We start from the raw sequence: 14,656 nt of genomic DNA on the forward strand, positions 1-14,656 counted from the left end.
AACCAAAAGCATAAATAGGAACAGAAAGGAAAAGAGAGCTTAGAGGGTAAGAAAATTAAAAGACCACTCTCAGAAACTTCAGCTGATTATTGTTTGTTACAATGTGTGGTTCTTGAAAGCCTCAGAAGTTTCTGTAACACATTATGGTGATTGTCCAGAGCTGTAACTCCATGAGCTGAATCTGGATTGTGGCTTGAAATGTCAGAGTGTGTCCTATTTCACCAAGTATTTCCCAGTATGTATCAATAGTTGGATTAATAAAATAACTTCATTTAATTTCCAGTAATTTCTGCTCAATAATTGCTTTTCTTTTTTTAAAAAAATGCTACTGTATTTTTCAAAACCTTTAATGAAGTAGAGTTTACATTATTCAAAGCAATCTGCCAAAAAATTTTCAAAATATATCTGGCAATAAATCTGCTGAAATGTTTTATCTGTATCCCTTACACTTTAGAAAACAAATTAAGTTGCTAGACAGGTATTTGAAGAGAGAAAGACCAGGATAGAAACTGCCTTTGGTAGCTTGCACTAAGCATACAAGCATTGTTTGTGCGTTTTAATTTGCTTCTGAAATCTGTTCCCATGACTAATCTCTTCATCTTTCCTTCCCGTAATCCACTTCTTACTTTCAAGTTGCCTCTCCTGGCTCTTGATATTCTCCCTGGCCTCTTGCCACTTAAGACTCCTGATTACCGTACTCCTATCCCCCATTTTTATTGCAGCCATTTCCTCCGGATGCTAATTCTCAGCCATCCTCCAGTCCTAATCTTCCTCTTGCCTCCACTATTGAGCTTTGATCCCCTGTAATCTCCTTCCCCAACTTCAGTCCTTTTCCCTTGACCCTGATCCACTTTCTGTAATCCAGTCCTAATTCAATGCCTTCACTACATTCAAGCATTTTAATTCATTGCATGCCAGTTTGCAAACTTGGGATAGCTTCATGTAAAATGATTTTCAAAGAAAGAGTTTTGATCCTTTTCTCTGGACTCCTATTGTGCCATCTAAATTGGATGGAGTAACTTCTTTTTGGTGGAAAGTTGAGGTTAAAGGGAAAGGAAAATCCTGACTAGATTTCCACCATCCTCTCCCACCCCTAATGCTCTCTCATACTACTAACCCCAGGTTTCCTCTCTGACCTCTAATCTCTCCTCTTGCCTTTACTCCTGACCTTTGATCTTCTGTGGCCCCTCCATCCTTTTGACCAAGATCCCCAGACTCGATTCTTGAATCAATACCACTTCTCCCAACCTCTGCCACATCCAAAACTTGTAATTTAACGTGCACCAGTTTCACTCTCCCAAGTATCTTGATGTCAAATGATTTTTGAAAGGTAAGTTACATTTATTCATTTGAATTTTAAAAGCAATAGTATATCATGGCTCTTAAAAATGCTTAGTAAGGAGTTGTTTTTTCTCAGGAAAATAGACAGTTCATTTCCTTGCCAGGTTAGAAGCATTACCATGCTGCCATAAAATGGAAGACCCTTTAACTTCTCTCAGCCAATGAGCAAGGCTTTTGTAAGTAAGAACACAGATACAGAAAGTCACCGTTGGTGGGGGAGGCCTCCACTGGCACCCTGTTGTGCACAGCCCTGGCTACTGAGAAAAAAATGGCAGCTGAATTACTTGTGAGAAAGCAATCTAGGATGATTTGTGGGTAAAAGGTTAATGTGGTGGTATTAGATAAAATACTGGATAGGTCAACACTGAAAATGAACTAAGATTATATAGATAGGTCAAAATTACATGACAGCTCCTGAATTTCTGTTGGAAGTATTTACTGAGTGATTTGCAAGGTATCGTTTGTAAATTATATGTTGTTGAATATGGTTACATACATCTACCCATGAACATGAAGGATGGCAATGCAGGCAAAAGCCAATTTACTAGTTCAAGGACAGCTTTGATATATCGAAAAGCACAATAATCCTTTTCACTGAATACTTTCTGATCTGGCCAGTCCATGCCTTCTCTAAACAAACACTCATAGACCAAGTAAGACTCAATGAGAATAAAACGTTAAGTTCCCTTTTTAATCCTATGTCATACACTGTCAGATAAACAGCACTGCTCCCTCTATTCTCTCAAATGACAAGGTGTCAGGTTTCATATGGCACAAATACCAATTAAGGTTGTTCACAATGTCTCATCTGGTCAATCTTTGAATGGGAATTAAAGAATGTTCTATATTAGTATACCAATCTCCCATTATAAACTCAGAAGGAGATCAGTAGATATGACAGAAGTGGTAAATCTCAATTGTCAGACAGCTTCTTTGGTAATTTCCGAACCAAACCTTTGGCAGGAGGATTGCCGTGGAATCGCTTCATACACATACCAAAATGAAACATAAGGTTGTGTATTCCAAGACCATATTTGCAGATTGCAATTTACAGTTTTAAAGAGTGTGTAGGCATAAAGGATAATGGGTATACATGAACAGAAGCCCATCAAAGTGGCAGGATATGGTAATAGCAAATCATACGTAAATTTAGAATTCAGAAGTAGATGTATGGTGTTCAAGAACTAGGAAGTCATGCTGATCTAAAGTCCAAATATTACATTCAACTCTGATCATTTAAGCTTAAGAAGGGTGTGAAGGTCCTTGGAAAAGAAACATTAACTAGAATTTTAAGGGATGAGGAACTTCAGCTACATTGTTTAATTGGAGAATTTGGGATTGTGATTTTCGGAGTAAAGTAAAAGTGGAGATTCTGTAGAAATGTGTTCAATAATGATAGGTTAAATAGAGAGAAGTTGTTTCCATGAATAGAATCCTCAAGGGCTGGAGATACAGATTTAAAACTCTGGGTGAAAGAAACAAAAGATGGCGTCAGGGAATTCTTTATCAGAGAGTAGTTTTGCTTTGGAAGTTCCTAGCTGATGGAATGGCAGAAAGGTAATCAGCAAGTGCCTTCAAAAGGAAACCAATGGACATGAGGGAAAATCATTCAAAAGCCTATGGAGGAAGGATGGGGATTGCACCTAGTATTCTGGAAGCTCACACTAGGATTCAATGATTCTGATTCCAAGATATTTTAGGTTACTTGATCTATACTGTGTGCATTAGCTGTAGTTTAAAATCTAAAATATTTAATATGGGAAATCAAACAAAAAGAATCTGGAAAGGTGGTCGATTATGTTTGGCCATTTTAAGGGCAAGTCAAGGAATTATCTGTGGAATATTATCTGTGGTAAAACAATGGTTTGCATTAACAGAAAGATGGAATACAAATCAAAGTTCTGCTGTTGCAAATTTGGAGTACAATGCACAGCCTTGTGCAAGAAAATTAGATTCCTTTGGAGGCCACAGATCTGAATAAAACATGCCAAATATCAGAAATTTCAATTACAAAGATCAGTTTGGAATCACAATTTGTAATCCTTGGATCTTCATCTTGGTAATACAAACATACTTTGTAGTTGTGCTGAAGGTTAAAAGGGCATTGACATGCAATGGCTTAAAATTCCTTTAAGCTGGGATGGTGTGTTTGTGAAATACAACTGGTGCTCAGAGAAACATGAAACCAATCTATTGCCCGTTGAAGTTGTAGAAACACACTGTTATGTATCCCATGGACTGTTGGCTATATTTAATACTTATGTTATTTTAAATTGCTCTTAATAAACACTGGTCAAAATTGTTTACCACCCAAGGACACTCACTTCTTTTTCACCTATTGTTTAAGCAAATTGTATCCGAAGGCCTTTGTGCCGTAATATTTACGTAGCCCGTTCCTGTGTATCTGATTTTCTTACCCAGTATGACCGCAAAGATAGTTAAAACGACAAATGCATTTCTCTTAAAAAAGCTCTGGACGCTCTGCCGGCTGATGTTGCTTAGGCTTTTCTTAGCTCGACCAGCTCGCTTCCGCAGCGCCTTTTGGAATTGCTGGACCCGACTGTCCGCGGTGCTCCGCTTGGCCGAGTCTTCATTCAGAAAAAGACTGTTGACGTTCGTCTGCCGTTCGCTCATTCTCAAACTCCGCACCTGGTCCAACCAGCACGAGTCGTGGGAAACTGGAGAGAACAGAGGGAAACGGAGGGTGAAATCGAGTCTGCCGAAAGTAAAAGTGTAATTTAGTCTGGACGGGGAGAGGTGGGTTTCAACACACCGCCATTACAGAACGATCAAAAGGGTCTTTCAGATCAAGTTGTAACCAGCTGCGATGAAATTTTTGACCTTCCTGTTCCCTGTAAAAATTACATATGGTGGGGCGTTACAGTAGGAAGCAAAACATTAATGTTTCCTTGGCACTAGCACAACTTAAAACCTTTCATTCCGCGAATAAACTAATCTCTAATATTTTACAAGGCTTTTCTTATTACCCAGAATTAACCTACTGATTTGCTTTCAATCTTTTGCTAAACACGTTTAAATGCATTGCACTTTAGAAGTGCAATCAAGGGGTCTAGATTTCAACAGTTTGTCAAATGAATCGCGGATTACACCGAGTAATCCGGTAAAGGCTGGATCGAGTTTAAACTACTCGCAAAACGATAGTCAAAATGGGCGCAAGTTTTTATTTATAGTTCATACCTAATCACTGGAGTTATTGTAAGCCGTTAAAGAGTGACCATCGATAATTTAAAAAATAACACGGAATCAAATCCGCCGTCCTACCCGAGCCAAGCAAATGAAACCAAATCTAGCAGATTATGGAAAGTGAAATTTCGCACTCCAGCACACTAACAGGCGTCAATTTTTTAAAGAGCAGTCGTTGGCAATAATGTTTGAATATTTTAAACCTATTGTTGTGAAAATAAATTTTGGACATAACGTTTAAATATAAGTGCCACTGGTACAGCTTTGTCATATATAGTGTATGTACACAATAAAACTACAAATTACTGTTGGTTGTAACAGCGAATCAATGCTGACCAAGTTAATACTCGTCATTTTGACAAAGGAGTTAAACCCATGTAAGATACTAAAACTTTTCATACGTGGACCAAAATGAAAGCTCAGAGTTGTGTACTTCAAGACTATTGCTGCAGCTTTCATTATTCTGTTCAACTCCCCAAATTGTATACCCTCAACTGTCATGTCCTGAAGCAAAATACTGGTGATGTTGTAATTTTATTTTAAAAAATGATGAAATTGCTTGGCGGGTTAGACAGCACCCGTCGAGAGAGGAGCATACAGTATTTAACATTTCAGATCGATGACCTTCCATCAAAGCTAAGGAAAGTTTAAAAATGAAACAAGTGTAATTTTGCAGAGTGTAGGGACTGAGCACGTATGACAAGATAGAGACGAGAAGATAATGAATGTCCCGATGCCGTTGAAAGTGGGCGGTGAATGTTGCACTATATCAAGACTATCTCTGGGGGAGGTGTAAACAGGAGAGGATGAAGCAAATCTGAAGTTACCAGCAGATAGAAAAGTGATAAAGACGTCAGATGCAAAACTGGAATGGTTTATTTTGTGGGGAAAAAATTAAATCGACTATTGAATTGGTAAGAAGATGGTGACCCAGAAATCCAAGAGGGAATTCAGATGAAATTTCTGTTACCCAAAGAGTGGAGAGTATGTTGAAGTCAGCAGAATAGTGAGTGGTTGAAGTGGAAGTACAGACAGATTTAAGAGGACGATGGACAAACACAAGGAGGAGAAGGAAACAAGAGGGTATTCTTATAGGTACAAATGAGGAAAGACAAGAGGAAACTGAACTGGAGTATGTTGCTCCAGTATGTTGCTGTGATGTATTGGTACATTTTCTCCGAATACTCTTCCTCTTTAATAGTGTCAGATCTGAACATGTGAATATGATCGTAAACAAAGCAGCTATTGTTTTCCATTATGCAGCAATTTTGTCTAATTGATCACACACATGAAAGACACACTGGTCAGAGTTTACAATAGAAAGCAGAATCAACAAACTGTAAGTGCAGTTGATGTCCTTTTGAATATTCAGTAGAGTTGAATACCATCTTTAATGTATTTTAGTTTTAAATCACTGGGTAGGATTTCTTGCACTTTGCATCTACAGTGAAGTCAGTCTAGTAGTTACTCTGCAGCAGTTGAAAGACTATAAATTCTGATACTTAATCAGAGTCTGTACAAGTTCAGTATTCAAAATTAATTGAATAAATACTACTTAGAATATTCAGTGCCCCATCACTACATTTGCTTAGTGTTAATGTAGCAACATGGGTGCCTTTGATGTGCTGCCCCAGCCATTCCCATGAAAATGAAGGTGTTGCACATTTGAAGAGGCATTGGCATGACTCACAGATGATGTAAAAAAAAGATGTAAGAATGGAAACATTTGTTTGCACCCTGAGTTACAGGATATTACATAGAACACAGAATAATATAGAACAAGAACTTGTCCTTCTGCCCATCGTATCGATGCTGACTGTGATGCTAATGTAAACTAGTCCTATTTGCCTGCACATGGACTATGTCTTCCCATTCCTTGCCTGTTTTTGTATCTGTCTAAGTACCTCTTAAACACTGCTAGTGAATGTGTTTCCATCATTTCCACTGACAGTGATTTCCAGGCACCAATGACTCTTCGTAAAATTAAAAGTTTCAAACTTTCCAACTCTCTAGTATTTGAAATTATACTATACTCTTTATACTTGAGGCTAAGCACATCTCCAATGCCATATTTAAATTTGCTGACAACACCACTGTCATTGGCCGAATCACAGATGGTGATGAATCAGTATACAGGAGGGAGACTGAAAATCTGGCTGAGTGGTGCCACAACAACAACCTCTCACTCAATATCAGCAAGAGCAAGGAGCTGATTATTGACTTCAGGAGGAGGAAACCATAGGTCTATGAGCCAGTCCTCACTGGGGGAATCAGAAATGGAGAGGGTCAGCAAATTTAAATTCCTCGGTGTGATCTGTCCTGGGTCCAGCATGTAAGTGTCATTATGAAAGAAGCACAGCAGTGCCTCTAACTTCTTAGAAGTTAGTGAAGATTAGGCTTGTTATCTCAGACATCGACAAACTTCCATAGATGTTTGGTGGAGAGTATATTGACTGGTTACATCACGACCTGGTATGGAAACACCAATGCCCTTGAATGGAAAAGCCTACAAAAAGTAGTGGATGGTGGGGAGGCAGTCCAACATGGGTAAAGCCCTTCCCAGTGTTGAGCACACCCACATGGAGCGCTGACGCAGGAAAGCAACATTGATCATCAAGGACCCCCACCATCTAGTCCATGTTCTCTTCTCACTGCTTCCATCAGGAAGAAGGCATAAGAGTCTCAGAACCCACACCACCAGTTTCAGGAAGAGTTGTTACCCCTCCACCATCAGGCTCTTCAACCAGAGGGGATCACTTTACTCAACTTCACTCGCCCCATCACTGAACTGTTCTCACAACCTATGGACTCACTTCCAAAGATTCTTCATCTCATGTTCTCAATATTTATTTCTTAATAGTTGTTAATTACAATTATTTCTTTTTTTTTCTTTTTGTAATTGCACAGTTTGTTGTCTTTTGTACATTGATTGTTTGTCCGTGCTGTTGGGGGCAGTGTTTCTTGAATTTACTGTGAATATCTGCAAGATATTGAATCTCAGGGAAGTATATGGTGACTTATATGTACTTTGCTAATAATTTAATTTGAATATTGTGCTTTGATTTTGACTCTGGGAAAAAGATAAACTATCTACGCTTTCTACGCCTCTCATAAATTTATACACTTCTACTGAGTTGCCCCCTTAGCCTCCGATGCTTCAGAGAAGATAATTCAATTAACATTATGCTGTACAGACTATATGTTAAGGTCTGGATATTGTATATGAGACTATCGTATTTAATCACACAAGGCAAAAAGCAACTGAGCAATTGTCAATATTTCATGTGTCTGTGCCAACTTCCTGCAAAATATAAATTTTCTGATCTTCAGTAAGAGCTGAAAGCACAGAGCATCGAAATTGCTGTGATATTTGGACCCAATGTAATTTGCCTATCGCCACAATAGGTCAATGGCAGACACAATCTCAATGGCTCTTCACACGGCTTTAGACCACCTGGACAATACAAACACTTAAGTCAGGGTGCTGTTTAGCTCAGCATTTAACACCATCATTCCCACAATCCTGATTGAGAAGTTGCAGAACCTGGACCTCTGTACTTCCCTCTGCAATTGGATCCTCCACTTCCTAACTGGAAGACCACAATCTGTGCGGATTAGTGATAATATCTCCTCCTCACTGATGATCAACACTGGTGCACCTCTGGGGTGTGTGCTTAGCCCACTACTTTACTCTCTTTATACCCATGATTGTGTGGCTAGGCATAGCTCAAATATCATCTATAAATTTGCTGATGATACAGCCATTGTTGGTAGAACCTCAGGTGGAGACAAGAGGGCGTACAGGAGTGAGATATGCCAACTAGTGGAGTGGTGTCGCAGCAACAACCTGGCACTCAACGTCAGTAAGACGAAGAGCTGATTGTGGACTTCAGGAATGGTAAGACGAAGGAACACATACCAATCCTCAGAGGGATCAGAAATGGAGAGAGTGAGCAGTTTTAAGTTCCTGAGTGTCAAGATCTCTGAGGATCTAACCTGGTCCCAACATATCGATGCAGCTATAAAGAAGGCAAGACAGTGACTAAACTTCATTAGAAGTTTGAAGAGATTTGGTATGTCAACAGAAACACTCAAAAACTTCTAAAGATGTACTATGAAGAGCATTCTGACAGGCTGCATCACTGTCTGGTATTGGGGGGGGGGGGGGCTACTGCACAGGACCGAAAGAAGCTGCAGAGGGTCATAAATTTAGTTAGCTCCATCTTGGGTACGAGCCTACAAAGTACCCAGGACATTTTCAGGGAGCGTTATCTCAGAAAGACAGCATCCAATATTAAGGACCTCCAGCACCCGCCCTTTTCTCACTGCAGCCATCAGGTAGGAGGTACAGAAGTATATGAAGTACAGAAGTACATACTCAGCAATTCAGGAACAGCTTCTTCCCCTCTGCCATCCAATTCCCAAATGGACATTAAACCTGTGAACAGTACCTCACATTTACAATATATATTTTGTTTTTGCATGATTTTTCATCTATTCAATATATGTATACTGTAGTTAATTTGTTTGTTTATTTATTTTTCGTTTTCTTTCTTCTTCTGTATTATGTATTGCATTGAACTGCTGCTGCTAAGTTAACAAATTTCATGACACATGCTGGAGATAGTAAACCTGATTCTGATTCTGATTCAAAGGAAAGCTCTTGCGAAACATGTCAGACTTTCTGAGCAAGTAACAAGTAGAGAATTTGAGGGAGCAAACCCATGGAACACTTTGCAGTCAGGAAAGAATGCAAACAACAAATAGAACGCTTAGCTCAAAAGCATTAAAGAGAAAAAAACAATTGCCAATATAGTCAATAACCCTGGATATCAAAATATTGCTTTTATTGTGGGGGCAACTATCCTCTTCAAACAAGTATGCCCTGGCAAAGAGAAGGAATGCAGATGTAGGAAAACTCTCCCATTTCACAAGAGTTTGTCATCCAACAACTAAGTGTGCCAGAATTCATCAGGCCATGCACTGAATGTTGAAATCAATAAATAACAACAATTGTGCTGATCCTGAATAAACATTAGTTGCACATAACAGCTTTCAGGAAGCTCAACCTTAAATGAAAGTGAAGATCTGCAACTTGCAAACCAGTGTATTTGTGGAAACAGACGCATCTAGCCAGTTGATTGATGAACACATCTCTAGCGATCTACACTGTCAACCAGCAAGGAAATTCTAGGATATTCCCCTGCAGTAGAACAACGCCTTTGACAGTTCTAGAAGTTCATTCACCACAAACGATATTCCAATCTAAGGGTGTTAACATAACATTTGATTTAATCTCAGGTCGCAAATGAGTTAGAGTTTTCCAATGGCTATGAGTTATGGTTGGTACTGATTTGGAGATCTTTATCCTGGTAATATTTACTTCAGATTGTTAATCATTATATTAGATTCTCTGTTCATAGAAATTGTTAATACTTTTTCAACAAAACATTCAATCTAAAACTTTCTCTTGCCTCGTGCTGTTTAGTGCACAGCAAAGTAAGACAGATAAATCGTGAATGATACCAAGATTGGCAGAGTAGTGGACAGCGAAGAAGGAGTACCAAAGCTTGGAGCGGGATCTGAACCAACTAGAAAAATGGGCTGAAAATTGGTAGATGGAATTTCATGCATACATGTGAAGTGTTACACTTTTGGAGGGCAAACTAGGGTAGCACTTACAGAGAGTGGTAGGGCACTGAGGAGTGCGGTAGAACAGAGGGATCTGGGAATACAGATCCATAATTCCTTGGAAGTGGCATTGCAGGTAGATAGGGTTGTAAAGAGAGCTTTTGGTACATTGGCCCTCATAAATTAAAATACTAAGTATGGGAGTCGGGATATTATGTTGAACTTGTATGAGTTATCACCCAGATCACAGACTTTGTATCTTTACAACTTCTTACCAGTTTTCCTTTGCAACTCAAAACTTACTTTATGTCTGACTTTTACCAGTTTTCATGAAATTTCATTGGCATGAAGTGTTAATTCCGTTTTTTTCCACAGACCTTGCCTGACCTGCTGAGCTTTTCTACTCCTCGCAGTCCTCTTGGCAATGAGTTTGCATTGAGTGAGAATGGTAAAAGGAGGCGAACACGTTTTAGCATTTAGTAATTCACCTGTCAATTAAAATTGGTGACTATTTGTTATAAGTGACTGAGGTCTATTTTATTTATACAAATAATATGTAACAGGCCTCCGCTCACAACTTGTGTGGAAGTAATCCTACTTTTCTTGGTTAAAGCTGATGTAGTTACAACTTTCTCCATTGTTTTAAAAAGTTGTTTTCTGAGTAAATTAATTCCATTTGTTCCAATACATTGTCAAATATAAAGAATGGTCAACGACTATTCAAGTTGAAAGTAATTTCCTGAACAATTACATACTATAAGTTATTGAGCAATCTATATACAGTTCCAGTTCACAAACGTACAGTATCTCACCATTTGTCTCAGAAAGTAACAAAATCTGCTTTTGCTGTAAGGATGCTATAGGCTCCTCATGGATTTTTTTTTCCTATCCTTTTGGCACTTGAACAACAAGTGACTGTAACATACACCTCCTTATCATATGCTGCATAGTGCTTCATTCTAATTAACAAGTAAAGTAACATTTATTTCAGTTTTGTGATGACACCTTTGCTATTCCGGCTAATTGCTTGAATGTGATTTTACTGCACTGGATTAGGAATTCAAACTAACTGGGAGATTTACATACTAGACTGTGCGGCATGCCTTTTGCTAGGATACCGTATTTAGATTTAACATGGCTTTTAAGCATTTTAATGTCCCACCAAAAGATTTTCTGAAATTTATAGTTTGGAATAGATTATTCCTATTTAGTATGTATCAGCTTTTGTCCTCCCACTCTGTTGCCTCAAGGAACTTGAATTTTGTGGACAGTGGCACAGAAGAGGAATTGTGGCCTACAACAGATCATCCACAATCATTTTAAATTGCTGGACAGATCTACTCCTGCTTATATTTCGTTATGCCCTGGCAGTCCGATAATATTTGGTATTCTTCAAGCAGCCATTTAATTTCCTTTTAAACAAATTGAGATTCTGCAGATGCTGGAAGTCCAGAGTAACGCACAAAATGGTGGAGGAACCCAGCAGGTCAGGCAACATCAATGGAGAGGAATAGCCTCTCCACAGGTGCTACCTGACCTGTTGAGTTCCTCCAGCATTTTGTGTGTGCCCAAAACTCGATGCAATATTTCTAATGGCAGGCTAAATTACATTATATTCAAGTCCCATGTTAACTCACTGAATCTGTTAGCATTTCTTCTGAACTATACTTAGTGGGCACTTCATTAGATACACCCATACACCTGCTCGATAATACAAATATCTAATCAGCCAATCATGTAGCAGCAACACAATGCATAAAAGCATACAGACATGATCAAGAGGTTCAGTTATTGTTCAGACCGAACATCAGAATGGGGAAGAAATATGATCTAAGTGACTTTGAATAATTGTTGGTGCAAGACAGGATCGTTTGAGTATCTCAGAAACTGTTAATCTCCTGGGATTTTCACTCATAACACTCTCTAGACTTTACAGAGAATATTTCTGTAGTGTATTTAATATTTCAGTAATATTTGAGTGATATATTGTTTGATAGTATTCTTTGTTGTTTACATAATGTATTCTGGGTTACACTGTATGTAAGAAGTACATGAATGGCAAATGTCATTATGCCACCACATCATATGTGAGCACCTCTCTAAAGAAAAACTAAGCACCCAAGTATTCTTGGCTCCCATGTTTTTCTTTCAATTAGTTTCTGGAGTTGCAAATCATAACAGGTGTGAGAAATAAAAAACATCCAGTGAACAGCAGTTCTGCAGAAAAGTCAGAGCAAAATGGTCCAACTGGTTGAAGCTCACAGGACGGCAACAGTAACTCAAATTGCCACGTGTTACAGCAGTGGTGTGCAGAAGAGCATCTCTCAATGCACAACACGTTGAACCTTGAAGGTTATGGGCTACAGCTTCAGAAGACCATGAACATGCACTCAGTGGCCACTTTATTAGGTACAGAAGGTATCTAATAAAGTAAACACAAAGTACACTGCAGATGCTGTGGTCAAATCAAGATGTACAAACAAGCTGGATGAACTCAGCAGGTCAGGCAGCATCCGTTGACTGCTCATTTCAACGGATGCTGCCCGACCTGCTGAGTTCATCTAATAAAGTGCCCACTGAGTGTATTGCTGACCTTGTTCTTGGTGTTTGTGAAAATATTTTTAAGAGATCTGCACTGTCATAGAGTGTTTAGATAGGGAAAATAGAGACAGGTGGCTTGCTTTGGTGAATGGTTCAAGGATTAGTTAAACAGAATTAAAGCAATGAACAAAGAGTCAAGAGGAAATGTGGAGAAAGTATTTTTTGCATCATAGTGGCTTGGGACTCATTATCTCTGAGGGTAGTGAAGTAATCCTAGATTTTCCTTAAAGGGAAATTGATTTGCACTTGGAAGATCATTTCCATTGCTTCATGGAAAGAGCAAGACAACAGGACTGATGTGACTGATTTACAAAGGGCTAGCAAATGTTTGAAAGGTTAAATGACATTCTTTGTTGCCATAGTTATTAATTTCCATTTTCATTCAAAATGCATTAGATCATATTTTATACCTAGACCTTCATTTGCCAATCCTGGTAGTCTATTTAATTATAAGGCAAACAATAATTCTTGTCATAATTTACAGAATTTTCTTAAATTGGCAAAGAGACCCTTATAAATAGTTCTCAGTGCTGAGGCCCTAGTTGCACTCAAGTACATTGGGTACTTCAACTCACTGACATGCCCACATGAGGAGCATCCCATTTTGTGCTGCCATAAGAGATTACTAACTAGACAGAGAAAAGGATTCAGGGATGTGCACAATGTTACAAATATTTTCACTGACCCCTGTGTACCCTCGGCCCATGGCCACTCAAGGTGTAGGGAAAAAAAAGCATTTAGGATGGCATTGAGGACCTCAGAGCTATGCTTTAAGAGAACACAAAGGCCCTGCAGAAGGGGAAAAGCACCTCACATCTGTCCTATCTGTGGGAGTTCCCATGATGCCAACCCAGAATCAGAAACCTGGAGTGGAAGTGAGTCAATTTTGATCCCGAAGGTGTGTGTAAGAAGATACATTAAATTGAATACCATCAGCTCCATGTGCTACTATTCCCCAACATGTTGCTTTGTCATTTTTTCTTGAAAATCTATGTTAGGCAAATTAACCACAGGTCCTTTTATTTATTTTGTGTTATTTATTTAATTAAATAATTTAAACAGGAATGAACTGCCACTTAAAATTGATCACAAGTCACTCTGATTAACACATGTTAATCAACCTGTTTAATAGTATCATTCCATGATTGAATATTCAGTTGTTTGCTAATAATTCAATAAATTCCAGGCAGGGTATAATTTACTACACCATTTCTTTCTTTGCAACATGCTGCAAATTCTTTTAATTCTTGTATCACTCTAATAGTCTGAAATTGCTTGATAGCAGCCCACAGCTGTGATGCTAATGCCTCTGCTCAGCCCACAATGGAAGCTGAGACATCTGGTATCAGTCACTGCTTGACAGTTGGTTCCACACATGTATTTACTAATGGAGTTAAGTTTCAAAGTCCATGGGAAGCTCTGTAGGATTGGTATTGGGCTTCTACATATTCCTTAACACAGTGAAACCCCGCCTGGTTTCCTTGGCTGAATAAATCTAGGGAATACACACTCCAGTCACGCCAAGCTCATGAGATTGAGAAAGCTCTCCCACCCCACACCGCGGTATGTGTGGATGTTGTGTAATTTGCTACCCTGTTACAACTGGGTGCCAAGAAACAACAGACAGCACACTGCATATGATTAAAGGAATTATATTTATAAATCTTAAATTGACTAAAGGGTTAGTAAGGAACAGAAAGAAAGAAAAAACAAAAAGGGTCCATTATAATTAAACAGTCCAATGTGCAAAGTTGGAGCTCAACTCTTCCAAAAGTCATATTCACTGATCCTCAGTCAACTGTGGCACCTTGCTCCATCAAATCACGGTCAAATCCTACAACCGGTTCTCTTCAGTGTCTTCTCTCTTCATCTCCCGCTG

At 38.8% G+C, this 14,656-nt stretch overlaps 2 protein-coding genes across 2 annotated transcripts in view; one reads left to right on the forward strand and one right to left on the reverse strand.

Moving 5' to 3' along the window:
• The window catches only part of ranbp3b (RAN binding protein 3b), a 325,996-nt gene that overhangs the window by 88,673 nt on the left and 222,667 nt on the right, over positions 1–14,656 (forward strand). The gene's annotated exons all lie outside the window — the stretch shown is intronic.
• slc1a6 (solute carrier family 1 member 6) overlaps positions 1–14,656 on the reverse strand; it is a 106,614-nt gene that overhangs the window by 73,755 nt on the left and 18,203 nt on the right. Inside the window, exon 2 of the mRNA XM_073068590.1 lies at positions 3,759–4,019. Coding sequence (XP_072924691.1) covers positions 3,759–3,975 — 217 coding nt within the window. The 5' untranslated portion in view covers positions 3,976–4,019. The remainder of the gene's footprint in view (positions 1–3,758; positions 4,020–14,656) is intronic.

Source organism: Hemitrygon akajei, chromosome 16 (assembly GCF_048418815.1).
Source record: "Hemitrygon akajei chromosome 16, sHemAka1.3, whole genome shotgun sequence".
NCBI classification, from domain to species: domain Eukaryota; kingdom Metazoa; phylum Chordata; class Chondrichthyes; order Myliobatiformes; family Dasyatidae; genus Hemitrygon; species Hemitrygon akajei.